Here is a 27920-nt window from a genome sequence, read left to right as displayed (position 1 = left end):
CCCAGACGGGGAATGTACATAGTAAACTGTGAAGTTAGCAGTTTAATCTAATCAGCAAATCAAAGTTGCCTTTCAAAGTGGCTCTGCCTCTTTCTCCCCCTAGCTTTCATCTATTCTATTCTTGCTGGGAGTCTGTGGGACTTTGCTTTAGACGACTTGTCCATGGACTCTGATGGCCTTGCGTCCTTTGTGTTGAGCAGCCTAGTGTTTTTAGAAGATTCCTGTAGGGGATAAGTTTGGCTTGTCGGCGGTATGTCTGTACATCCACTTGTCAGAGAGCAATAAGTAGGAGTGAAAGTTGAGTCTTGTAAAAATCTTCTTAAGTCTTAAGTATTCTTAACCATGAAGAACTACGTCAAGTTAAGAGAGTATCCTCTCGTTCATTTTGCTGTTCTGGTAATTTCCCTACTGTACAGTAGTATTAATAGTTTATCTTTCAACCCATTACTGTACATATAGATCTTTATACAAGATGGAGGAATTTAACCAGTATACTGTACTGTGTGTCCTAGGAAGTGTCTGGAGGTGAGAAGTTAACCTTGGTTTCCTAGACCTACAGAGTTAGCTGCTCTCTATATATAATGAAGGTTAATGTAATTTTACTTGTATATACAGAACTAACAAGAATCGCTCCAATGAAAAGCTCACTAATTAATCACTTTTAATCATTGCCAGGTTGAAGAGTTCTGCTACATTAATAGTGGATACAGTATAGGGAACTAGCATGCTCTTGCTTGTATACTGTGTTTGTCTGCTCCATCACAAACACTGGCTATGTTTGATGAGAGGAGCCTCTGCTGTGTTATATGTTAATCTGCTTGCCACTGCCTGGTTGTTGTTTTGTTTGTTGCTCTGGTTCTGAGCTGATGCACTATTCCTCGGGGCTCTGGCTTGTATTGTGCGCTGCTGGCATTGAAAATAAAAACACATAAATGAGTGGTGGGGAGACAAAGCGAGAGAAGCCCTGACAGCTGTACAACCCCATCTTTTTGCAGAAGCTGCAGTTAAGTGCAGATAGTTCCAAAGCCTCATCCGTCCATCTCTGCTCATGGCTGTTACTCCTGTCCTAATCTGCATCACTTAATGTATGTTTGTCTGCTAATAAAAAATATTTCTATTTCAAATTTTTCCATTTGTCTTTCCCCCACCTGCCTAAATAGAAAACACAACCCAGCCAGTGCCTCTCTAATCCATTACACCAAATGAAGTGTGTTTTGTCTAGTCAGTTTTGAATCATTCACTCCCAGAATAAAGGGATTAACTGAGGCTTTGCTGCCCATTTTCAAATCCCAAATGAAGCCGGAAAATAAGTCTCCGCTTGGAAAAGATATGGCATTATCCTGAAATCACAACAAAACATTCCGGAGACTGGTTCTGACAATGAATGTCCTGCAGATGATTACAACAAGAAGAACTACTTAGTGGCATATAGTGTACATGTGCTGTAAATGGATAGGGTCCAATGTGGAGAATGACATTGTGCTTTTACTTTGTCACTTTGACATAATCAGTCGTAAACATTAGCAGCAAAGAAATCTCTGCATCTGTTGAGCACGAGCACTTCATTCTGCAAGTAACAAGTACAAGTAACAGATCATCCTGTGTCTTTGTGCTCGTTTTGAGTCTATGTATTGTTTCCTTGAAGTTGAGCTTGACTTACTGTACATACTTGGAACTTAAATACTAAATACACAGGTGGAAATGGTGACACTAACGACAGGAAACAACCAGAAGGTGACATCATACTTCCCGAACTAAAACCCTAAGCGCCAAAGCAGGTGGGAGGAACAAACTGTCACATGACTGCTATGGACTGCTTTCTATTTCGTAAAAGCTAAATATAAACTCCTGAATCAGTTTGACTTACTAACGTCCTGCTTCATTGTTGCCTATTACTCTATAGAGGTTCAGTAAAAGCCGTTGTCAGAACCCTAAGGAGATGTATCCATCATCCTGAATATAGATACATTATGAAAATGAGGTAAAATGTGATCACGTTGACACGTTGTCACTGTATTTTTGTGAGTCCTGTAAATGAGCAACTTTAAGCAACAATGTCTTGTTTGGCTTTTTAGAAGAAGGTCCACTTTGAGTTAGTTATTGAGAAGTTAGAGGAGTTATTATCGAACATATTCTTTCCTTGACATTGCTATAAACCATATGTGATGAGTGAGAGTGGTGTGAACTCACTCACTCACTCTCCTTTGTGGCTTCTTCCTGACAAAGGTCCCAAACCTGGACAGGGTTGGATCCATCACATACATACACACATACATGTATGTTGTTTACACATAGACAACCACTCACTCACAAACAATTTAGTCTCAGTCAATTTAAATAAGTTAGAGAAGCAAGTGGGTTCAAGCAAGTGCGTGAGTGAGACGAGTGCATCTGTTGGAGCTTGCGTTTGGAAACACGTCATGGTGAAGTCCTTAAATGAGATAGACGGCAAAAATGAATTTGTGGTGGTGATCCAGATACAATTATACTGGTAGATGGAGGCCTTCTCTTCACTCAGTGATAGTGACTGTGTAACTGTAACAAAGCTTTGTGATTTCATCAGACCACAATCAGATGGCCATATAGAGAGATTTAAGGCAATCCTGCAAAAGATGCTGTCACTGTATCTGGGACATTATACTGTTAAGGCCTATAAAGCAAAGTGCACCCGCTTCGGATGTTATCACCATCCTATCATCATGTTATCACAGTACTTCAGCCCTAGGTATAGGCCAATAGGTGCCTGTTCTACCTACTCGCTAACAGATAGCAGCTAGCTAAGTTGCTACCTTCAGCAGCTATTCAGCACATTATCACAGTAAAGGTTAGGGTGAGGTAACGGGTGGGGTGTTAAGGTTAGGGTTAGCTAAAACAATACAGCTAGCTAGTTGCTAAGTTATGATCGCTAATATAATCAAAATCAAAAACAGTCAATCCTCCCTTTTGACAACAACAGCTCCACAATGCCCCTACTGACTCAGCTGGTTTAATCATCCGAGCAGTGATCTACCTCAAGAATCGATGAAGACGATCTACTCCACCTACTCACCGCTGCCAGGAGGTAGGTTGGTACCTACCAGCCCATACGTATGGGCTAATAACCACTTATAATGAACCATTGAATGGCGTGATAATGGTGGGGGACCTTCCTCCTGAAACTGATAACTTCATAGGTCTGAGTATGACTGGTTGGAACTGCTGCCACACAGTACAGGAATGTGTGTGTAGTATCTCATTAAGGGTGTAAAGTCACAATGTTCTTTCCATAACAAGGAGGGGATGTTTATTGCAGACAAGGGTCTGGAGACCAAAACAAAAGGAGTTCATCCTGATCAACTCCAACACTACCACTGCTGGAAGCCTTTGGAAGACAGTGGTTGGGTGAAGGACTTATCACCTGTAGATGACCCACCACCTGTATTGGATGCGATTCCAACAGACCCAGTTCTCCAGCAGTGGAGCAAAGGGACACGTCAGCCTAATCAGGCCCAGCTGTGAATGCTACTGCAGCTCTTGGTGTGGTTAACATGGGGGGGCAACATCCTGGAAGTCAGGGTGCTGGCGAGACCACAGAACAGATCGAGTGAGTAGGTGTCTCAATGAGTTCACCGAATGTTGTAAAGTAAAAGAACAGGTACTGTATGGAAAGTTTTCCAGAAATCACAAAAAGGGAAATTGAAATTTTGAACATGTACAGTATTCAAATCAGTGTGTTGTGTGTGGCAATGATTTGTGTATACTGTATTCATATATAAAAAGAAAAGATGTACAGTAGATGATGAAAATGTAACACCGTGGATGCAGGTTGGTGAGGTCCATACCCACAATGCATTATTGAGTTTTATTAACATTATGGTGCACAACAGGCATATAAAATGGAAATACATTCATTAAATAATACTGCTTTTGTTGTTGAAGCCTGAATCACTGTCAGAGAAGAGAGAGTCCACTGGTCAGTATCAAAGGTGATGTCTCAGTACATAAAGTATATGCTGAGTATATGGAGACTCAGCTCAGTTACTGTACACTCAAAAATAATCAGGCATTAAACCTTAAGTACATTTTTCACAAAATTTCATCATATGAATACCAGGTGAAAGGTGACAATCTTAGGTCTTTCGGTCAGGTTAGGGTTATGCCATTAAATTACATAATTTAGGAATAAAGGATTACATAAAGTTAATGCCATTTTACACACCTTGTGTACAGATAATAAGGAACTTCATATTAACTTGAAACTATTTCAGCAGTTTATGGTTTTATGTGAAATACTGTACTTACATAAAATAAGACAAAACTTACTTCATTGATTCCTGCAGGCAAATATTTTTTTCTGCTTCTGACCTGTTCCCTCACTGAAATATAATATATAAACAAAATTCAAAATTGTACAGTTAGTACTTTATTGCTATTGCTTTTGCAGTAAAGTAAGTACTCTGTCATTAGTGTTCCTCTGGCTCAGTAGGTGTGGCTTCAGTCTGGGAAGCGGGAGTTTTGTGATTTGAGCACAGTTGACTCCACCAGAAATAGAGTTTCCCCATGGAAATCAGTATAGTATAGTATACAGTATAGTTACAGTATAGTAAGTGTCTGTATGTAGATAATTCACGTAAATATGAAATTGAAACATTAAATAATTGAACAAAACATAATGTTTACAGTATGTGTAAAATTGCATTAATTTAATGTAATGGTTTATTTTTAAGTTATGTAATTCAATGGCATAACCCTGCTAACCAATCAGATTTTACTGTATATATATTTTTTACATATATTACAGTATATATTTGAGCATATTTGCATTATGTTTATTTCACAATCATAATCATTTGAAATTCTATTTTTTATATATACAATTTAAAAAATTAATAAATATGTTTTATTAGGGGCAAGAATAGGTTTTTTGAGTGTGGTAAAGCACAACTTCACCACGCTGCAGATACTTACACTTATTATTATTATGAAGTACATACTGTAACCATCATCGTCTTTCTGCAGTTAGAGTTACAGTATATCCATGACTGGTTTTGACAGCCACCTCATTGCTTGCACCTATCTTTCTTAATTTTATCTGACTGTAGCTGAGTTTCAGTGGATATTAAGGTGCGACCAGAAATAATATGACTTGAATAATATGAGTTAAAGATCCTGAAGGAGTGTTTTTAGAGCTGTATCTCACAAGGAGAAAAAAAACACAAAAGTTTATAAGTTATAAAGTTTGGTAGAAAACAAACACTACATTGAGGTTTTGCTAAACTCTTTCCAAGGGCACCACCGTACTTTTCTCTTTCAAAGTGTGGGAGAAAGACAAGGTCGTCAAATCAAAACTACGCAAGATCAGAATTTATACAGATGTGCTGTGAATGATAAAAAACATCTATGCAAGACTATCAAAGACTTAGACAACACAGAAATCACATTTCAAGGTGTTACAAATACTGTATCAGCGCACCTCCAGTTTATCCATAATTTCAGTAGAACTTGAATTGATAGATAGTTTGAAGTTTTCTGTCAAATGACACTGAGCACAATAATGCGAGTTTTATGACTTACTGTAAGAACTACAGCACAACCATTTCAACTTGGCCCATTCTGACCATACCGCTGTCTTAGTGTGTAAACATTGCTTCTGTGCGGGCGTATTTGGTGATGACAGAATGGAGAGGTATGGAAAGTTGAAAATACAGGAATTGAATAGAAGTTATTTCGTTATTAAGTCAGCAAAGCTGAGTTTGTTGATCTGTGAGTGTGAGGCATGTGGAGAAAAAGCTTACAGCCTTCCCCAGCGCCCCAGCGAGAAATGAAACAATATTGTGGCTGGTTTGGCTCCAGGGGACGGACAGCTCTGGGTAGATGCGGGTTTATGAAAACACCAGAGGATGTAGCTGTGATGACTCGTCTTTGAGCATTTCACTTATCTGTGAAAGGAGCTTATATCCTCTCAGCTGTGATGTTAAAATGCTGCGCCTCCCGTCTTTATTGGCATCTTATCTGGCAACAAGCTTTTCCTGAGCCTGTTTTTTTAGACCAAACCCCACTAATTACACCATTATGTAATGACTCTGTCCTTTGACCCCAATGAAATGAGGATTTTAATGCTTAACATATTAGATGTCAGGAACCTGATGGAAGCTCTGTCTGCCTGTCAGCTGCTTGTCACTGGAAACAGAGAGCTAGTCCTGTTGACACCAATGATAAAATCACACTTTACATTAATCATGTTTTCCGTTGAGCTACTGTAGAGCTGGAAAATATAATGTTATGATTAGCAGTCAGTGTGTATAGAAGAATACGTCTTCCAAAGCTAGACAGTGATAGGCTGTCAGGGTGTGTGGAAGGGATTTTCTAAAGCTGTCATCAACATCCAGCTGGAGTGGAGCTATTTAAGTCTGGCCCAAGTTCTTCTTTCTTCGGACTTATACTTAAACATCATGTATTAGATATCAACCATGTGATGGATGAAAAGAACGTTTTGGCAGTACATTTACTTGAGTAGGGTGTTTGTAGGCTACAGGCTCTTCAGTACATCATTGCAAACCTTTCACAAATTCACCATAATAGCAGATGTTAAAAATGATACTGTAGTTGGACATTTACTCAAAGAAAGAAAGAAAGAAAGAAAGAAAGAAAGAAAGAAAGAAAGAAAGAAAGAAAGACTTCTTACTTACTTGATCAAAGTTTAGGATTCAAGCTAACAATTACTGTACATTAGAGACATGATTATAAACACCAGGTCACCTCTGCCTTTTGATTATCAAATCAATTCTTGTTGTTGTTATTTTTGGAGCAATGGTCAATAAGGCAGATATTACGGTCAAAACCTTTTACAATTCTAATCTAAAACCCAACAAAGCCCCAGTGAAGAAAAAAAAACTTGAATCACGTGCAACTGTGATTCAGCTGGTGAAGCAGTCGCTGGAAGTGAATTCAGGAAGTAATACTAATCACAAGAACGATTGTTCCAAACAATGTCTAAAAATGCCTACCATAATTATTCTAATTAGGCAGACCCGGTCTGAAGGTGGGTGGTCATCTGATTTGATCTGTTTTGGTGACTAGGAAATAAAGAGAGAAATTAAGGAGAAAAAAAGAAAATCAACACCCTTTTCAACACATATTTTCAAAGTAAAATGTCAATGTTTTGGAAGCGTGTTAAGGGCCTGTAACAACAGGGTGAATGAGCAAGCGAACCAGCCTCAAAGCTCACTTAATTTCATAAAAATATTAATTTAATTATCACTTTTTTGATATTATCACAGCCCCATCAAGTCCGAACTACGTGTACAGTATGTACTTGTACCTGCTATAATAAATCCCATCTCCACTCTGGTACAGTGTATCCTTCAGAACTTATCGCCGCAGCCACACGTCTTATGTCTGCATCCCGAGGAGACGTGGCCAGGGACTGTTAGTCACACTTGGCATGATTAGGAGCAGCTTCTAGACGTTTTCCCAGCGTGCCTCTCTGCGGAGATAATAACACCCAGAGGACCTGATTCGGTTTGGACGCCTCTGTGAGCCGGTCAGGCATGTGCAGGTGACTGTACAGTAGTTGTAAATGTGAGTTCACTACAAAGCATATCTCTCTTCTGCATTTAAGAACCGTAGTGGGTTGTAGCCTTAGCATTAACTTACTGACACATACAGATCCTGTCACGATCTGGGTTTTGTTTCTTGTTGTTTCCTCGTCTTATTTTGGTTCCAGGTTCCATTTCCGGTTTTATTGTGGTAGCACTCCCGGTTTCTGTTTCTGTTTCTGCTTTACTTCCTGTTATCAGTTCTGTGCTCCCTAGCTCATTACCCACACCTGTCTGTAATCAGTTAATCACTCACCTGTGTATTTAGTCAGCTCCTGTGTCCTTAGTTCCCTGCCAGATCGTCGTTCGTGTTTCTTGTTCCTCGTGTTTTGTTCTGGTTTTGCCTTGTGTATCCTGCCTGACCCTGGACTAACTACTGACTGTGAGTTTTGCTTTATCCCTGCCTGTACTTTCGCTGAGCCTACTTGTGTACCGAACCCTGCCTGGACATTGTATCAGAGATTGCCTGCTCCCTTGTTTTCTGCTTACTGAACTCTTCCGTGTATGACCTGGACTGCCCGACCCTGCCTTGAGAAATAAACCTGCGTTTAATATTCATCTTGCCTCGGTGCTGTGCATGTGGGTCCTTTATCTGCCGTTCCGTGACAGAACGATCTGGCCAGACTTGGACCCAGCCAGCACTCAGCCTCCGGTCAGGTCAGTAACTGTTTTTCTCGCTCCTTTTTTTTAACGGCGAGTATAATCCACCCGAGGGAGCATGGAGTTCACCTGTGCCGAGCTACCTAGCGAGCTACGAGTTTATTTTAAGATCCTCGCGGAGGATTACCGACGGGCGGTTACCCCGAAGAACCAGCGCAGCGCCGTGGAGGTGGCGATATTGACGCTGGAGGACGATGACAGTGTGTTAGAGCGTCCCAGTGTTCGTCGCCTCTATGAGCGACTGTGCGCTAGGTCTGATGAACTAAGCGACGCGCTCCGCACCACGCCAGCGCCGGTCGCACCGCCGAAGGTTTCGGTTTCCTTCTCCCCGCCCCGTCGGACCGTTGTGTCTGCATCAACCTGCCCAGCTCCATGTTTGTTCCGCTGGGAGGATTCCCTGCATTCATGCGGTCCCCCGTCTCCAGTTCAGACGCGAGCTGTTCAGTCTCCAGCTCAGTTGTGTTTTGCCCAGTCCCCAGTTCAGTCATGCTCCGCTCAGGCTCCAGTCGCCGTTCAGCCTCGCCACGCTCACGCTCTAGTGCAGCCCTGTCACGTTCAGGTTCCAGCCCCAGTCCAGTCGAGCCCAGTCCAGTCGAGCCCAGTTCAGTCTCCAGCCCAGTCGAGCCCAGTTCAGTCTCCAGCCCAGTCGAGCCCAGTTCAGTCTCCAGCCCAGTCGAGCCCAGTTCAGTCTCCGGTTCCAGCCCAGTCGAGCCCAGTCCCGGTTCCAGCCCAGTCGAGCCCAGTCCCGGTCTCAGCCCAGTCGAGCCCAGTCCAGTCGAGCCCAGTCCAGTCGAGCCCAGTCCAGGTCTCAGTCCAGTCGAGCCCAGTCCAGGTCTCAGTCCAGTCGAGCCCAGTCCAGGTCTCAGTCCAGTCGAGCCCAGTCCAGTCGAGCCCAGTCCAGTCGAGCCCAGTCCAGTCGAGCCCAGTCCAGTCGAGCCCTGTCCAGTCGAGCCCTGTCCAGTCGAGCCCTGTCCAGTCGAGCTCTGTCCCAGTTCAGTCCAGTCACGCTCCTGTCCCAGTTCAGTCCAGTCACGCGCAGGCCTTATCCCAGTCAGAGGACTCCACCTGTCGAACGGGTGCTGTGCACACCCGATCAGGCCCGACGTCTCCTCCGTCGAGCTCGGCAACTGTAAGCAGTCATGCCGGCTCCGGAGGAGACGCCGTCCCAGTTCCTGTCGGCCATGTTGCGGCCGTTCCTGTCGGCCATGTTGCGGCCGTTCCTGTCGGCCATGTTGCGGCCGTTCCTGTCGGCCATGTTGCGGCCGTTCCTGTCGGCCATGTTGCGGCCGTTCCTGTCGGCCGTGTTGCGGCCGTTCCTGTCGGCCATGTTGCGGCCGTTCCTGTCGGCCATGTTGAGGCCGTTCCTGTCCCCGTTCCTGTTCCTGTCGGCCATGTTGAGGCCGTTCCTGTTCCTGTCGGCCATGTTGAGGCCGTTCCTGTTCCTGTCGGCCAAGTAGAGGTCGTTCCTGTTCCTGTCGGCCAAGTAGAGGTCGTTCCTGTTCCTGTCGGCCAAGTAGAGGTCGTTCCTGTTCCTGTCGGCCAAGTAGAGGTCGTTCCTGTTCCTGTCGGCCAAGTAGAGGTCGTTCCTGTTCCTGTCGGCCAAGTAGAGGTCGTTCCTGTTCCTGTCGGCCAAGTAGAGGTCGTTCCTGTTCCTGTCGGCCATGTTGCGGCCGTTCCAGTCCCTGTCGGCCATGTTGCGGCCGTTCCAGTCCCTGTCGGCCATGTTGCGGCCGTTCCAGTCCCTGTCGGCCATGTTGCGGCCGTTCCATTTCCTGTTCCTGTCCCCGTCGGCCATGTTGCGGCCGTTCCATTTCCTGTTCCTGTCCCCGTCGGCCATGTTGCGGCCGTTCCTGTCTCTGGTCCCGTTCCCGTCGGCCAAGTAGAGGTCGCCCCAGGCCCCGTTCCTGTCGGCCCTGTAGCGGTCGTTCCAGTCCCTGTCACCCTCGGAGCCGCAGCGCCCGCTGGCCTCCAGGAGGAGGTCGCGCCAGCGGCAGTTCCTGCGCACCTCCAGGAGGAGGTCGCGCCAGCGGCAGTTCCTGCGCACCTCCAGGAGGAGGTCGCGCCAGCGGCAGTTCCTGCGCACCTCCAGGAGGAGGTCGCGCCAGCGGCAGTTCCTGCGCACCTCCAGGAGGAGGTCGCGCCAGCGGCAGTTCCTGCGCACCTTCAGGAGGAGGTCGCGCCAGCGGCAGTTCCTGCGCACCTTCAGGAGGGGGTCGCGCCAGCCGCAGTTCCGGCGGACCTCCAGGAGGGGGTCGCGCCAGCCGCAGTTCCGGCGGACCTCCAGGAGGGGGTCGCGCCAGCCGCAGTTCCGGCGGACCTCCAGGAGGGGGTCGCGCCCGTCGCAGTCCCGGCGGACCTCCAGGAGGGGGTCGCGCCCGTCGCAGTCCCGGCGGACCTCCAGGAGGGGGTCGCGCCCGTCGCAGTCCCGGCGGACCTCCAGGGGGGGGTCGCGCCCGTCGCAGTCCCGGCGGACCTTCAGGAGGGGGTCGCGCCCGTCGCAGTCCCGGCGGACCTCCAGGAGGGGGTCGCGCCCGTCGCAGTCCCGGCGGACTCCAGGGGGGGTCGCGCCCGTCGCCCGGCGGACCTCCAGGAGGGGGTCGCGCCCGTCGCAGTCCCGGTGGACCTCCAGGAGGGGGTCGCGCCCGTCGCAGTCCCGGCGGACCTCCAGGAGGGGGTCGCGCCCGTCGCAGTCCCGGCCGCACCTGCATCGGTTCCTGGCGGCCCGGCCGCACCTGCATCGGTTCCTGGCGGCCCGGCCGCACCTGCATCGGTTCCTGGCGGCCCGGCCGCACCTGCATCGGTTCCTGGCGGCCCGGCCGCACCTGCATCGGTTCCTGGCGGCCCGGCCGCACCTGCATCGGTTCCTGGCGGCCCGGCCGCACCTGCATCGGTTCCTGGCGGCCCGGCCGCACCTGCATCGGTTCCTGGCGGCCCGGCCGCACCTGCATCTGTACCTGTGTCTCGGCGCGGTGGTCCAAGGAGGACGTCTCCACGTCTGTCTTCGCCTCTGGTTCCTGCCTCGTCTCTGTCTCTGCTGCCGGACTGGATGGCGCTGCCTCCTGCGGCGACGCCCGCCTCGACTCCTCAGTCTCTTGGATCAGCGTCCACCTGGAGGACGTTGCCATGCGGGGTGGTCCCCGGGGACATCGGCCCAGCTCAGGGGCACTGGGAGTGCCGCCCTGGCTCAGCGGCGGCTGAGCAGGATCTCGCCGCGCCTTCACCCTCCGTGAAGGAATCCCTGATCTTCATGTCTTCCCTGTTCATGGACTTATGTGGACTCTTGTTTTGGCCCTCCTCCGGTCCTCCCTCCGCCCACCCTGCTCGTGTGCCTTGAGGGGTAGGGATTCGGTCCCTCCGCCTGGGACCACCCTCCGCCCGCCCTGGTTTGGGGGGGGGGGCTTCTGTGGGCGCCGTGGAAGGCGCCATAGGGGGGGGGTACTGTCACGATCTGGGTTTTGTTTCTTGTTGTTTCCTCGTCTTATTTTGGTTCCAGGTTCCATTTCCGGTTTTATTGTGGTAGCACTCCCGGTTTCTGTTTCTGTTTCTGCTTTACTTCCTGTTATCAGTTCTGTGCTCCCTAGCTCATTACCCACACCTGTCTGTAATCAGTTAATCACTCACCTGTGTATTTAGTCAGCTCCTGTGTCCTTAGTTCCCTGCCAGATCGTCGTTCGTGTTTCTTGTTCCTCGTGTTTTGTTCTGGTTTTGCCTTGTGTATCCTGCCTGACCCTGGACTAACTACTGACTGTGAGTTTTGCTTTATCCCTGCCTGTACTTTCGCTGAGCCTACTTGTGTACCGAACCCTGCCTGGACATTGTATCAGAGATTGCCTGCTCCCTTGTTTTCTGCTTACTGAACTCTTCCGTGTATGACCTGGACTGCCCGACCCTGCCTTGAGAAATAAACCTGCGTTTAATATTCATCTTGCCTCTGTGCTGTGCATGTGGGTCCTTTATCTGCCGTTCCGTGACAGATCCAGACTCCAGTCAGTTTCATTCCAAGCTTCTCCCTTAAAAATATTTACATCACATTTTTAACAAATTTAACACAATCATGTCTTTGATAAAGGCAACATTCTACACATCCTATTTGGGCCTGGTTCTTCCCCAGTACTAGGGTTTGCTAAATAATAAATTCCATATTAGCAATATTGATTTGATACTGATTTGATACTGATTTTTCTAACAATGCAGAAATGTATGTCTAAATTGTTTTGTGTGTGACTGTGGGTGCATGTGAATTAATAAAGTAAGTTGCACTTCAGTTTCTTCATAACAACTGACACACACAATGAATCCCCAGACTCCCAGCTGGTGCAGCTCAATGCTCAGCATCAAACAACCAGCACCCCCACATCTCTACCAGACTGAAATTTCCTTTATGTAGCATAATGAATAATGCACATCCAGAAAATAAAGCCAAAAAAAAGCCCCTTCGAAGCCCCTGTATGAATAATGAAGACAATGTGCTTGTGCAGTTTGTCTGATTAGGTGAGAGCCTGTAATATATATTGTCCCTTAAGGGTGCTGATGCTGCTCTCTTTGATTTCCTTCCACCCGAAAATGATGCAGAAATGATTTTGTAATTGATCCTGCAGTGACTAGTGTATAATCAATGGTTGTCATGTCGAAGTCATGCCCCTCCAGCCTCTGATGGATGGCACTCCCAATACCTGCGTTGCCATTTAGGTCTATTGACCTTTCTCTAAGGGATGCTGTACTGCTTGGCCCAGCCATTATGGCTGCGATCCGGATACCAGGGGTCGCATCAGGTGGTGGGGAGCTGCTAATCCAAGTGGGAGCGAGAGCACAAGGACAGGAAAGGAGGTCAACATAGAATGTACTGTGCAGATGCAGACATATATTATGTTTTGTGTGCACGTACTGTACTTGGCCTAGCAACCAAACTGCTACAGTAGGCTAAGAAAAATGCTTGGTTATGATAAATAAAAAAAAGATGGTTGGGTTTGTCTCTGTGCTCTGCAACTGGAAGCAAATCACCAAAATCCCACATGCTTCATACCCATCCAGACCCATAGGGTCACATTCTGACACTGATTTTAGATGTGTCTGTCTTACCAGGTACAGAATTGCTGATCTAATGTACTGTAGGGATAAGATAACACTATGAGATAGATTATAAGTACGGTTTGTTAAGGCGTTTGTAAAGTTGTTTAAGTTTGTTAGGGTGTTGTTGTGGTGGAAATTTTCCATAAAGAAGTAGATGAGAGAGTTGTCCTTTTGTGCGATTTATTGAAATAATAAAGAAAATAAAAATAATGGGGAAAGCAAATAAAAAGCATGGATGTTGATCGTGCACATCAACAAACCAAAAACCAGCTGGGGAGATCAGTGCACACACCACGGAGGTATAATGCAAAGAGCCCACCGTTCTGAGGTTGTCTCTGCCTTTTAACCTCTCTCCCAGGACCTGGTGGAATCTTCCTATCACACTGTGGGTGAAGATGTTTACATTACACAGGGAATACACAAGGTCTACAGCCTTGGGTCTGGTGGGGCATCAGATAGAAAGGAGCCAGAGACCAGGGGTAAAAGGCAGACACAAGCCATAAACAATCGGTCAGTCAAACACAACATTAGATGTCAGCACTTAATGTGCGACAGAACCTTGAGAGGGAGATAGATTGTTTGTCTAATAATGTTCAGTTCTGGGTCTAATCAACAAGTACAGAATGCATGGTAATTGTACAGAGTCAGAAATGAACACAAGAGCATTAAAGTACAATTTTTCCATTACAATTCCCCCCTTTTGATTACACATTAATCAAACATTAAAGAATAAAAATTGTCAATCATGGCAATCATTTCGTAGTAATAAAGCATTCTTTAAAAATGATTCGTTAAATGTATTGTTATAAAGATGTAAATGGCGTAGGGATAAAAGATTGTGAGCTGTTTTTGTGGGTAGTTATACTAGAATAACCCTTGTGTATGAGCTTTGGAAAGACAGGGACATAAGCCTATAATTGATTCCAATCAGTTCATGTTCAATCATCCTGAATAAAGGTACAGCATGTTTTACCAAACCTGACACAAACACTTCGCATCTTTGTTAATAACATCTCTAAGGCCATTCTTTTCTGCCATGTTGTCTTTTTTCCAATTGTTCCGTCATGGTCATCAGGTCTCTAATGGCACAAACTAAGCATGATCGATTTGTGGGTGACTCCGGTGTGCGGTGGATAAGAGTGTCTTCGGTTGATGCGAATGTCAGAGTGACCACGCATATTGCTGTCATCGTCGATATGACAATCATTTTTATCTTGTTTCGTCTGGTGGATGTCATTTTGCGTCAGTGGAAGATAAAAATTTGTGTGAAAGTGTAAATCAAGTGGAAATGTAAAATGTTTTGTTCGAAAATAGTGGATAAAATCACAGAGAGGCATACATGTAAATCAACCACACAATTTAGAGCGAATATTAAAGTAATATACAGTGAAGATTAAAACAACAGGATCACATTCAATGTCTTCTTCTTCCTGTTGAACAGTGGTGTTAGATTGTTTCCAACCTGTGTGTTGACACCTTGACAGTTCGTTGGAGTTCTTCAGGTTGTGATCAGCTGATCACAGAGACACTTGGGATTCGTTATCACCGCCAGGTTTCCTCCCAATGTCGTCTGAGTCACTGTCACTCCCCGTGATGTGAAGAGTCTACACGTCGTCCAGCGTCGGCAACTCAAGGCTGCTCGTGTGTGTGTTTTCTCAGGAACGTGTGTGTAGATATATGGTCTGATAGTGTGATTCACCGGCGCAGCTTCAGGCGGCGCTTGGCTCGCACCTTCAGCTGAACGGTCAACGCAGCCTCGCCTCAGTGCGTGTGTGAGCACAGCGAGGGTCGTCCTTCTCAATTCTTTTCGTCAGTGGTGGTTTTCTCGTGTGGTGTACATGTAGATGGAGGGTCGTCTGTTGGATCCGGGACCTTCCTGCAGTGGCTGGAGTGGATCCAAGTCGCTCTTTCTGCGATCTTCACAGCCGTGTTGGTCGTCAGAAGGACCTGGAAGGGACCTTGCCACCGCTTTGAGTTCCAGTGCTTCCTGCGAAGTTCCTTAATGATCACCGAGTCTCCTGGTTGAATGATGTGCAGTGGTTCTGTCGCCTGTTTGGGCAGAGCCGCTTTCACCTGTTTAGAGATTTGGGACAGAACAGAGGATAAGTTCTTACAGTACTGTAGCATTGCGTCTTCGCACATTTCAGTAGGTGGTAAAATCCTAGTCTCGGTCTCAGGGTGGAGTCCCATCATAGGAGGTCTACCAAATAGGATCTCATACGGGCTGAGGTTTGTTCTCATCCTTCTCCTCATTCTCATGTATGAGAGCACAATGGGAAGAGCCTGAGTCCACTTGAGACCAGTCTCTGAGCAGCATTTAGCCAGTTTGTTTTTCAAAGTGCCATTCTCTCTCTCTACCGCCCCTCCGCTTTGAGGGTGGTAAGAGCAGTGCTTTCTGATGTCGATGTTCAGAAACTTTCCCACTTCCTCGAGGGCTTGGTTTGCGAAGTGTGAGCCGTTGTCACTGCTGATTTTAGATGGAATTCCCCATCTGGGAATTATTTCTGTCAGCAAGGCTTTGGTAACTGCATGGCTGTTAGCATGTTTAGCTGGGAAGGCCTCCACCCATTTTGACCACATATCAACAATCACTAAACAATACTTTTTACCTTCTGCTGGCGTTAGTTCGATGAAGTCCAGCATTAAATGGTCAAACGCCTGTTCCGGTGGTGGGTGAGCTGCCAGTGGTTTGGCAGTCGTCTTACCTGGGTTGTGTTGGGCGCATGTCATACATGCTTCACAGTATTTTTGCGCATAGATTGAAAATCCCTTAGTGTACCAATGTTTTGTAAGAGCATCTAACATTCCCCCCTTTGATACATGGTCTAATCCATGTGTCAACTTCGCGAAATGAGGGAAAAAGTGTTTAGGTAGGCAAGGTTTGCCGTCGGGCCCATACCAAACGCCATGGCTACTGGTGGCGCCATTCGTCAGCCAGAGCTTGCGTTCCTGTGGGGTAGAGAACGTCTGAAGATCAGGGAGAGCAGAGGGAGGAGAGGGAGGTTGGGTAGAGGTGGAGGATAAGAGGCAGGGAGCAAAGGGAAGGGGAAGTCGGGCAGCTGCCTTCGCAGCAGCATCAGCGCGTGTGTTTCCAGAAGAGATGGGATCAGTGCCCCCAGTGTGTGCGGGACACTTACATACAGCAATTGCAGCTGGTAACAGAATTGCGTCGAGCAGATCAGCAACCTTATCATGATGCAAGATAGGTTTGCCATCAGATTTCAAAAACCTTCTGTGTTTCCACAGAGCACCAAAGTCATGTGTGACGCCAAAAGCGTATCTGGAGTCTGTGTAGATAGTAACAGACTTCCCTTCAGCCAATTTACAGGCTTCGGTCAGTGCGATCAACTCCGCAGCCTGAGCAGAGTAATGTCCTGGTAAAGGGCCAGACTGTAAAACAGTATGAGAGGTGCAGACTGCATATCCAACCTGACAGTGGCCCGAAGCAGGGTCTCTAGAGGCGGAGCCATCAACAAAGAGAACGAGGTCACAGTTAGGAATTGACACCTCCGATAGATCTGGGCGCGGAGTGCAGACCTGGTTCAACACCGAAACACAGTTGTGAGGCTCGCCATCGTCAGGGTCTGGAAACAAAGTGGCTGGGTTAAGCACATTGCACCTTTTGACAGTGATGTTTGGCATGTCCAGTAAGATGGTGTTGTATCTAAGCCATCGGGCTGTAGAAAGATGTGATGTTTTTTGTTCCAAAAGGATCAAAGACACGGCATGAGGAACCAGCAGGGTGACATCAGAATAGCCAACAATGTCACGTGATGCCAGCACGGCTTTCTCTGCCGCAGCCACTGCTCGGAGGCATCGTGGGAGCCCCGCAGCGACTGGGTCAAGCTTAGCAGAGAAATAGGCTACAGGGCGGACGCCCTCCGTGATCCTGTAGAAGGACAGAGGTCATACAACCTGATTTCTCATCCACTGTTTGGGTGAAAGGTCGCGTAGGGTCAGGCAGATCCAAAGTAGGAGCCGACTGAAGAGGTAGTTTGAGGTCGGTGAACGCCTGTTCAGCCTCAGATGTCCACGTGAGGCGGGTGGTGGATGCAGAAGACGTCTGCATCAGAGCTCTAAGCGGAGCCTCCAAGACGGCGCAGTTAGGAATGAAATTCCTGCAATAAGAGCACATGCCTAAAAAGGACATAAGCTGTTTGTATGTGCACGGTTTAGGCAGGTTCTGAATAGCTTCAGCTCTTTTAGGTGAAATGGATTTTCCTTCCGCGGTAATGATGTGACCTAGGAAGGTAACTTCAGTCTGAACAAACTGTAATTTAGACAGACTTGCTTTGTGTCCAGCAGCATGCAGGTGTTTCAGCAGCTTGATCGTATCTGCTGCGCAAGTTTCCTGATCCTCACTGCAGATCATCAAGTCGTCAACGTACTGCAGCAGGGCGGTGCCTGGGGACAAGACAAGATCATCCAGGCTTTCTTTCAGTGCCATATTGTAAATTGTAGGGCTTTCTGAATACCCCTGGCATAGTCTGGTAAAGGTATATGACTTTCCGTTGAATTCAAAAGCGAACCAGAATTGGCTGTCTTTGTGAATGGGCACGCTGAAAAAAGCATTAGCCAAATCAATTACTGAAAAAAATTTAGCCTTGGGCGGAACCTGAGAAAGAATGGTGTAGGGGTTCGGTACCGTAGGCGCGCGTGGTTGGACCGCCGCATTTACTGCTTGCAGATCCTGGACAAACCTCCATTCTGTTGGCTGTCCTTTGTCTCTGATTTTCTTAACTGGGAAGAGTGGAGTCCTCACTGGAGAGTTGTCACATGGGACGATGACTCCTGCTTTCAAAAGAGAGTTAAACACCGGTGTTATTCCTTCAATTGCTTCTCTCTTTAAAGGGTATTGCTGTTTGCATGGTCTGTAGTCAGATTTTGGCGTGATGACCACTGGGTCACATCCTTTGATCAAACCTACATCATATTTGTGTGTGGCCCACAGGGAAGCTGGAACTTCCTGTAAGGCTGGATACTGCGTCAGAGCGTCCTCCGACAAAAACACGTGGTGTGGAGTGTGTGTGGAATGTTGAGGTACCAAGTGCACTGTACGCTGCGCATGAAAGTTAGACTGAAAAAGTTTTTTGTAAGCATGCAAAGTAGGTGAATACATCACATTCGGGTCGGACGTCGTTTGCCAGTCTCCTTCCCGTTGACATCTGTCCACGAAAGGACCCAAGTCCTGCCATCTGTCTCCGTCATGTTTTGACAGAAGGACATGTGGATCTGTAGAATAAGCATCAACAAATCTCTCTTGTTCGTTAGTGAGAGAAATCGCAAGCGCAGACCTGTGTTCATCCCAAAAAAGAGAGGTTGAGGTCAGTTTGTCCGCATGTGTGCGTAACCATGATTTTTCAAACTCCTCATCAGGACCAGTGGACACATGTGCTGTACAAGACAGGTCAGATGCGTCTCTAAAGGTCGTATTCTGTGAGGAAACAAGCTGTCGAGCAGCCTGTATGAGGGCCTCAGTTACGGCCTCTCCCTTCAGCAGCCACTGATAAGAGTAGAGCAGCGGCTCTGAGCTGAAATTAACACAAACAAAGGAATAATTATTCACATTGTCCGTGGTTGTGACCTGCACTCCCTCCGGAGTGGAAATCAGTGAAATACCTAAACTACACATGAGATCTCTTCCTAATAAATTAACTGGGCATAAGTTTGAAAGCAAAAATGAATGTTTGAGTGTCTTGCCGTCTGATGTCGTGCAAGACAGAGGCACAGTAAGTTTTTCTTTTATTGTCTGGTACGTACAGTAATTATTATTTGTTCTCTCTAATAGTCGTCTTCCCTTTAATAGTCATTGATAGTCTGTTTCAGTCAGTTTCAGTCTTCCTATGGTTTTGTTTTTGTTTTCCTATAGTCTGGCCAGACAAACCTATATTGTGCACAGATCTTTTTAGAAACATGGAGGATTTTATTACTGAAGTTGTTGTAAATTGAAATAGTTTAAACCCATCAGACTGTAAAGTCATGCAGCAGTTGTCATTTAGCTGTTTGTCATCATCTTAAAATCACTCTGTGGGATTTTTTTTGAGCAGAAAGCGATTCTTCATTGCGAGCAGATAAGCATGAACATGAATTTGAGCGTGTATCAGCTGTAAGCGTGTTTCTTCATTGCGTGTATGAATGTGTGTGTGTGTTTGCGGTACCGTCTTTTACGTCACGTGAAAAGGAACCATCACCTTCCTCCTTCCCCAACCATCAGTCTGATGTGAGCGCCAGTGGGTGAAGCCTTTCGATGGGACAGTTGTTCCTCGATGACAGACCTTTCCTGGATCCTCGCATGCAGCTCTTTTGGGCCGATCACGTCTGAAGCCTCTCCTGTTGTTTCAACCAGTGTCTGTGTCAGAGCACGTCTTCTCTGCTGTTGCTCTGTCCTTGTTTTCCTTTGCTGATTGTCATAAGCAGGTGTCTGTCAGACACACACGCTTGTAAGACTGTTTCACGGCCTCTGAAGCTTCAGACACAGTCGTTTCATGCTGGTGCAGGGCTTGTAGTAGCTGATTCATCTGATGAGCCCAGAACGTGACGGCTGCAGACGTTGTGGGAGTCTGTGAGGCGTCCATGCTGGGGTCTGTGTCCTCCAGCTGCTATGGTGTCAGAGCTTCCACCCTGTTCTGGTTGTTGGTTGGCGCTTCTTCTCCTTTGGTTCTTCTGCTGATGGTGGGAAAGGAGTCCAGATCCGGATTTACCCTCATCGCGCTCAGTTCTGCATTAGAATAGAGAGCAGAAAGAATGGGAGCATTTGCTCTTGACATGATATGTGTGTGTGGTGTGTGTGTGTGTGTGGCGAGTGCAAACAATTCTTCCCCAGAGTTGTTATCTCCTTTGTTTCTGTTACTCTCATCACTCTTTTGTTTCTTTCAGGGGCTTTAGTTTTGATAGTTTTGCTTTTTCAAATCTCATCTTTTGTATCTAACTTTTCTTTTAAAGGTGCATATGTCTTTTACACTAAGTGATTCTCCTTTTGAACCCATAACCAGTTTTCCACTCATGGAAACATGAAACGCACTAATAACCATATTTACTTTTTACTTTTAATTACCTTTACTTTTGTAATGCTGCAGTCTGGTGGTGGAGACTTAGATCGCCCCGAACCCATCTTTCAGAGTCCCGGCGGTTTTCTGCCTTAGACTTTTTTGTGTTCCGGCCGGAACCTTTTTTCGAAATTTCTCTTCCACGGACGTCTCCGTAGAAAGGGAACCGCTCAGATCAGCGACAGGGTTCTCGGAAGTGGTCCCTCACCGTCAGGCCCCTCCAAGACCCGGGTCCCTCGTATCTCAAAACCACTTCCCCCTGCAAACGCGCTCCGTATTTCAGAAGCCGTCTTTTATTTCCTTGTCCACACCCTTTGGACTGCGCTCAGATCTGCACACTGGTCTGTATCCTCAGTACAGACAAAACAAGCTCGGTCCCACGAGCCAACCCTTAGCAACCACCGTCTCGACCACCAGGGCAGACTTTGACCTAATTAATTTTACCCGAATATTGAATTTAAAAATTAAAAAAAAATATATATTATTTTTGGATGTTTTCAGCCAAATAGTCGTTTTAGAAATATTATTATCTCTAGTCCTAGTTATATTTTTTCTTTTGTCGTTGTTTGTTTTAGTCTAGTAGGGGATGCTTAGAATTAATTGTTATTTGCCTTACTTTCCCTAAACCAAATGATCAGAGCCAAGTAACCCCGAATAACTGAAACCAATTTCAAACCCGTTTCTTTTTTTTCTTTTTTTTTTCTCTTCAACAAGTCGCAACAAAACGGAATCTCTCTCACCGGGCCGAGTAGAGGTTGGATTTTGTGTTCGTTGGATTTTGAGTTCGTTGGATCTCGTCAGAGGCGATCCAGACGGGTGAGCAGTCCTCCCACTCAGAACAGCTGTAGAGGTTTGGAGGCTGAGCGACCCTAGTCCTCAGGACTATCGTCCCTGGTCACACCGTCCAGACGACCTGCAGCGGGATCCTGTTCGTAGACGCCAATTTCTGTGGTGGAAATTTTCCATAAAGAAGTAGATGAGAGAGTTGTCCTTTTGTGCGATTTATTGAAATAATAAAGAAAATAAAAATAATGGGGAAAGCAAATAAAAAGCATGGATGTTGATCGTGCACATCAACAAACCAAAAACCAGCTGGGGAGATCAGTGCACACACCACGGAGGTATAATGCAAAGAGCCCACCGTTCTGAGGTTGTCTCTGCCTTTTAACCTCTCTCCCAGGACCTGGTGGAATCTTCCTATCACACTGTGGGTGAAGATGTTTACATTACACAGGGAATACACAAGGTCTACAGCCTTGGGTCTGGTGGGGCATCAGATAGAAAGGAGCCAGAGACCAGGGGTAAAAGGCAGACACAAGCCATAAACAATCGGTCAGTCAAACACAACATTAGATGTCAGCACTTAATGTGCGACAGAACCTTGAGAGGGAGATAGATTGTTTGTCTAATAATGTTCAGTTCTGGGTCTAATCAACAAGTACAGAATGCATGGTAATTGTACAGAGTCAGAAATGAACACAAGAGCATTAAAGTACAATTTTTCCATTACAGTTGTTAAAGTTGGTAAAGTGTGTTAAGGTGTTGTACATGTAGATAAGACTGTTCTGTAGCTTAATACAGAAAACGTTGCTTCAGAGTGAGCTACGATATTTCCTGAACACCATACAACTGCTTTTGTTGTTTGTTTTGAATGTAGAGCTTCAAGTCGATAACAGCAGCAACAGTACATTGAACCTTATGGTCAGATTTGATAATGGATTGTGCAGTGTCATGCTCTGTATCCTAATACATGAATGCTGTGTACAATAACACTACTGGTGCATGTATAGTACACCCAGTACAAGGAGTAAGGAGTAGTAACCCTAGTCTCTTTTGTCTATTTACAGTTAAGACAGTACTGCGGTAGCATGTCCCAACTTGCTTTTATTATATTCTATTCTTATTCAGCTCATGCTTGGTGGCTTTAAACATTGTCAAGTTTGCATCCGCTATGGCAGCAGAGACTACATGTCTAAATGAAGACTCGTGAATGAAGCTGGCATTGCATTACCTCATTTCCTGCTACAGTGGCGGAAGAATGTTGTCTTAAAAGACTGTTTATAATACACAAGACCAGAGATGCTTCTACAGAACTCGTCCAGACCACCTCCATCCCTTCTCTGCCTACTGTATACAGCACCAGGTCAAATCATTAAGGCAACTATGTTAAATCTTCCACGTATTCTTATGATGTTCCTGTGTCGTCTTATTAAGTCTAAATGTGGAGCCAGGAATCTTTAGTTAGAAGCATTAGCAGGACTTTGATAATTACGTACAAATGACTGTTAATTTGATAATTAAGCATGTTTTAATGAAAAAATTGACTCAGTTGGAGCCAGAGTCTACAACTGGTAAACAGGGCAGCAGCAGATGACCTCGGTGCCTCATCCTGGCTGTAAATGGTTGCCAAATAGTTTCTTCTGCAATTTCAATAATACGCTGACGCAAAAAAAAAATAGAGCTTTACAGCATCACCATGACAACAATACTAACACATAGGAAGCACATTACATTATTATTTTATATCTTTATTATTGGTCCTATCTCACCACTATTGACGTTTCCTGTGGAGTTAAGTTTGGATTTTAAGCTTTTCTTTCAGTCAAATCCTTTCAACGGATCAGTTTGACTCTGCTTGGTTTGATTCTGAGCTATTGCAGTAGCTGAGACATGGTGATGCTAGAGAACAGCGAGAGCCGCCTGATCACAACCAGAGGAAGGTGCGTTTACTGAACAGCAATAAAAAATAAAATTCACTTCTCTTTAATGTAAAGTAGCTCTGAAGGAAAACAGTGGTTTTGTCAGCGATCACATGGTGGAGGACTCAAATGCACAGCACAGACAGGACTTGATCTTGGGTAGATTTATTATGGACGTTGTCGGATAGGCAAAAGGTCAGTACACATAATCCAAAACACTCTAGCGAGGGTAGAGGCGAGGACAACAAAAACAAGACTGCACAAAACATATTAGTCCAAACATGACGGGGCAACACAAAGTCCAAATCATCCTCTCAAGGAGGGTGGAGTCGAGGAACAGCCCCGCAGGAAGCAACCACGTCCTCCAGGCGAACGCCCTCCAAGAGGGCAGAGTCGAGGCGGCCGGCAACGAAGAGAAGAGGCAGAAACAGAGACGGGAACAGACATGGAGCTAGAACCAGAGACGAGGACAGACAGAGCGGGAACCAGAGACTGGGATACTTGAGGAGCCGGACCCAGGAACGAACCCAGATGTGGAGCCGGAACCAGAGACAAGAATAGACAAGGAGCCGGAACCACATGACTAGTTGGTGCTTGACCACCAGGATCTGAGGCAGGCGTGATCGGTGCCGGACCACCTGGACCTGAAGCAGACGCGGCTGACGCCGGACCACCTGGACCTGAAGCAGACGCGGCTGACGCCGGGCCACCTGGAGCTAAAGCAGACGCGGCCGGTGCCGGACCACCAGGATTCGAGGCACGCGTGGCCCGTGCCAGACCACCAGGAACAAAACCTGCATACAAAAAGGCAGAGGACACAGGAACCGAGGCTGGTGCGCTCATCTCCGGACAGGACAGGGCGACGAACAGCATCCTCTGGGCCAACAGAAACAGGAATGACCTCCTCCGTGCAAACAGGGATAAGAATGGTCTTCTCTGGGCCAACAGGAACAGGAATGGCCTCCTCCGGCTTAACAGGGACAAAATGGGGCGGAGCTGGAGCTTGAGCTGGAACAAGATGTGGCTGAGCTGGAACTGGAGCTACAGATGGAGCGGCAAATTTTCGTTGCCTCGTTGCTGCAGGATTTCACACTGATCTTGTCATGACATTAGCATGACTTAGGTACCATTCCACCAAGCCCCCCTACACCAGTCATGACCCCCCACTGTGATGTACTTAATGCGTGGCTGCCTTGTTAACGCCCCCTAAACCTTTTTTAAGAAATGACCTGCAATTGCACATTCATGCACCAGGTGGAGCAGTGATGTGTAATCCAGGCCCACAGGCAGATTAGAAGTGAACAGAAATGAGCGTCTTAAATGTAAAGTAGTTTAAAACTGAATATAAAGTTATTTATGTCTAAGCAAGTAGAAAATTACAGGTGTTATGAATACAACACCCTTTAGTCAAACATTCAGTCAACATCCACATGGATATTTTATTTGTTTTAATTATACTGTATTGTATGTATTACTGTATTGTAATGTTTAGCTCTAAATTTACTGGCATTTTTTGATAACTGACAAAGACCAAAAGCTTCCTTAGTCTGAGGGAAGTTCCATATTCTCCTCAAGTTTGGCTTCACTTCACACTTGCAAAGAACTGGCTCGTTACGTGAACAAAAGACACAAAAGTGAGTAGGTGTGATGAACCCTCCCCCAAGAAGGACACCAGACTGAAAGAGTTGACATGACTCAACTTCCACACAACTTCACCTGAGCCATGAAAACCAGATATATTGGTAAACTGCTTAAAAAAATTCTTCATGGATCCATAACTTTAAAGGTTCCACTCAAATCAAGGCACTGTTAACATAATGCTGTATGAAGGAATTTAGTTACTGTTCATACAGTAGGTCTCCCTCAGAGGACCAACAGCCTAGTGGTTAAGGCACAGAAGCTCCCAGCTAGAGACTCCTGGTGTAAACTTGCCTCTGGTGTCTTTTGTTTACCACACAAATTCAAGTGACACAATATACAGAGATCTGCATACATATGTGTTATGAGTTATGCCAGCTGATATTCTTTCAGTTCTGTGTCATTTCAGTCACCTTTTACTGCCAAATGTCACCACAATCGGCTGATTGTGACTGCTCAATAATTTTCAAGTTAACTTTTCTTAAAGCAGAAACATTACCAAAAGTGCAGGAACCTTCAGTCTGAGTAAAGTTAGGCACTATCTTCTATTTACAATAGGCTTCACTTATCACCTGTAAAGAACTGGCTCATCAGTTGAACAAAGGACTGTGAGAAGGTGTGAAGACCATGTCCCCATGAAGGATATATAATGTAGAAGCTCCTTGAGAAACATTTCTGCTCTAAAAGAATGTAGTGACCCAACTTTCAGACAACTTGGTTTAGAAAATGGTCAAATGAACTGGACGGTTATAAAATCTGTAAATAAAACTTGTTAAAAAAAGTGTTAAGTCTATGGCTTTAGGATATAAAAGTTTCTTATTTTAAACCACCAACTAACAAAAACAGTTTATTTAAAAACTGTGGGTGAGAAGTTGTGTGCTTTAACCACTAGGCTCTTATAAGTGATGGATGGATGAAGTAGTTCACAAATGTATCTAGTTACATCACATCAGGTAACAGCACTGCAGGACTCTGGTGCTTTGGGGAGAAGGGGGTGGTGTGAAACCAGTCTAACTAGTGCTGTGGATGGTCGTTCTGTCTGAAAAGAGGCACTCTATTGTTATGTTCATCTAAGCTTGATTAGAACATTGAAATGTTCTTTTTAAATTTAAAACAGCTCCTGAAGCAGGCAGACTGACACACACTACATTCAAGTGAATAAGAATAATATATAGAATGAGAATTTAATAGTTTCATTAGGTACTTTTGTGAAGTCCAACTCAACCTAATACAGCCAAGAACTGATAAACCTCAAGAAGGTAGTTTGGCAGCTGTGGCAGCGTGAGCTGCCGATGCTTATCTATGATTAAAAAAAAGTTAGTACAACATTCAATTCTGAAATGAAGTCAACTTTTCGAGTTTTCTCAACTTTTTAGTTGACTATTTAGACACACTATTGTGTTTCTGTCTGTTTGTCTGTCTGCCCTAGCAAACAGTGTAGAACTGACGTTATCAGATCTATGTCCTGTTCTCAGAACTGTGCCTATACTTGCTGTTTGACCCTAACTCTACAGGTCAGATACTAAAGCTCCACCTTTTGGTTTTACCCTGGAATCGCGTCTTTGGTGCTAAAATGGGGGTGGCCTCATTAACATTTTTAACACCTTCCCCAGACAGACCAAGGAGGGGGGCTGCTGACAGTCGGCTGATGAGGGTGTGATAAGTGTGTGATCAGCGTCAGAAGAGTGACTGACAGTCGACTGAAATCAGCGAAAATGAACCGCTCCATCTGTATATTTATATATATTAGTGCCTGTCATTGCTCCATCGCTGCGTTTTCGCTGGTGTCCAACAAACAATGTGGGCTTCTTATATAACTGGAGCAGTTTTGTTTGAAAACCTTGGCTGATTAAAAGAGACGACATCCGTCCCACTTTGGATGCAGACTTACATGAAGTTAATAAAGAGCAAAACCGCTCCTCTTACAAAACAAATTAACAACGTATATATGTACTGTATATATAAGCCATATATATTATAATAACTTAATATGGTTTATTCAATATCAGATCTTTTTCTTCTAGATCCCTGTTAGTAAATGATTTAATTAAATACGATCAGACAGATTTATTATGTCTCATTGAAATCTGGATGCAGCAAGATTATTATTAGTCTGAATGAGTCAAGTCCACATAGTAATAGTAATATCAACTATCTTGTTCCTAAAAGCACAAGTGGAGGTGGAGGAGTAACAGCAACTATGTGGGTTTTGTTGAATTTTGTATTATATGTGTAAGATCTTAAATGTTGTCATGAGAGAACTTTTGTTTTCAATAGGTGCTACTGTATAATAATAAAACTGAATTATTTGCACCTGACAAACTGTCTGAGGGGAATAAGCTACTGTAAACAATTCAGTTAAAGACTACATGCTGAACAAAAGACTAAGCAGTTGGATTATAGGGCACATGTTTAAAATCTTACTGAATTGAAATAAAATGTTAAGTGAAATAAGAATTGTTGCAATTTAAAAAACAACTGCAATAAAAAAGCAGTTGTTGCTTGAATTAAGTTAAGTTAAAAACTGTTTTAAAAACTTTTTTAAAGTGTCTTTCACTGTACAAAATTTTGGATTAAAGATAAAACAAAAGAATATTGTTAGCCAAAATATAGCTAGTGTGGTTTCTATGTATACTGTACAGTATGATGGGCTGTCTTAGTTTTTGTTGCTCAAGTTTGGCATGAATGTAACGAACTGTGTCTTTGTGTCTCAGTGTTAGTGGAACCAGCTTGTGAACTTTCCCGAGGGACAGCAGTCACCACCACCATGCGTCTCTGGAGTGTTGAGGTGGAACCAGACCTCCTCCAGATGCACTGACTGTGGCCGAGCCAGTCACCCGATGGCCTCCCAGCCTCAGCCATCCTCAGCTCGCTCAGTGCTCAGCGCACCCTTTGTTCGTTGCTGTGATGAAGACTGCCAGCCGCGCCCAAGCTTGCAGCAGTCCTCCGTTGGTTCAGATGAGGCGATACGCACCTGGGATGTACCCTTTCCTTTTCCCGTCGGTCATCAGCTCGCTGCCACAGCTGCCGCCGCCGTCGCCTCAAAGGCTGCAGATCCAGCAGCCGTCCAGCAGTGGCAGCACACCGTCACCTGTTGGTGAGTACTGATGCTGATTACAGTCCACGAGGCTAAAACCATGGAATGTGTAAAATGTATGTGAACCTTTTTGGAATTTCATGGCTTTCAGCCGTGAAAGCCATGAAATAATTATAGATTATTTTAGAAACAA

The 27920-nt window shown here is 45.5% G+C and overlaps 3 protein-coding genes across 4 annotated transcripts in view; 1 reads left to right on the top strand and 2 right to left on the bottom strand.

Annotated features, from left to right (window-relative positions):
* LOC114865364 (retinoic acid receptor beta-like) overlaps positions 1-27920 on the top strand; it is a 128874-nt gene that overhangs the window by 23472 nt on the left and 77482 nt on the right. For both annotated transcript variants that reach the window (XM_029166440.3, XM_029166438.3), the window contains exon 2: positions 27405-27787. In XM_029166440.3, the coding sequence (XP_029022273.1) occupies positions 27598-27787 (190 nt within the window). In that variant the 5' untranslated portion in view covers positions 27405-27597. The remainder of the gene's footprint in view (positions 1-27404; positions 27788-27920) is intronic.
* On the bottom strand, positions 13245-17174 carry LOC129604881 (uncharacterized). The gene has a single exon (XM_055513032.1). The coding sequence runs from the start codon at positions 16947-16949 to the stop codon at positions 15105-15107; it is 1845 nt and encodes a 614-aa protein (XP_055369007.1). The 5' UTR covers positions 16950-17174; the 3' UTR covers positions 13245-15104.
* LOC129604882 (uncharacterized) lies at positions 17178-21866 on the bottom strand. The gene is made up of 2 exons (XM_055513034.1): positions 17953-21866; positions 17178-17711 (listed from the first exon to the last, which is right to left on the bottom strand). The coding sequence occupies exons 1-2, from the start codon at positions 18937-18939 to the stop codon at positions 17679-17681; spliced, it is 1020 nt and encodes a 339-aa protein (XP_055369009.1). The 5' UTR covers positions 18940-21866; the 3' UTR covers positions 17178-17678.

The sequence above is a fragment of the Betta splendens genome, chromosome 11 (assembly GCF_900634795.4).
Source record: "Betta splendens chromosome 11, fBetSpl5.4, whole genome shotgun sequence".
Taxonomy (NCBI): domain Eukaryota; kingdom Metazoa; phylum Chordata; class Actinopteri; order Anabantiformes; family Osphronemidae; genus Betta; species Betta splendens.
The sequence above is the reverse complement of the archived record's forward strand: the minus strand, read 5'-3'. Positions and strand labels throughout refer to the sequence as shown.

Bases quoted from the DNA above. Each gene is read 5' to 3' on its own strand.
- LOC129604882 (XM_055513034.1), bottom strand. From the start codon at position 18,939: ATGTGTAGTTTAGGTATTTCACTGATTTCCACTCCGGAGGGAGTGCAG. The intron at 17,712-17,952 runs GTACCGAACCCC...TCTTGTCCCCAG, and splicing joins TCCAACCACGCGCGCCTACG to GCACCGCCCTGCTGCAGTAC.
- LOC129604881 (XM_055513032.1), bottom strand. From the start codon at position 16,949: ATGCCAAACATCACTGTCAAAAGGTGCAATGTGCTTAACCCAGCCACT.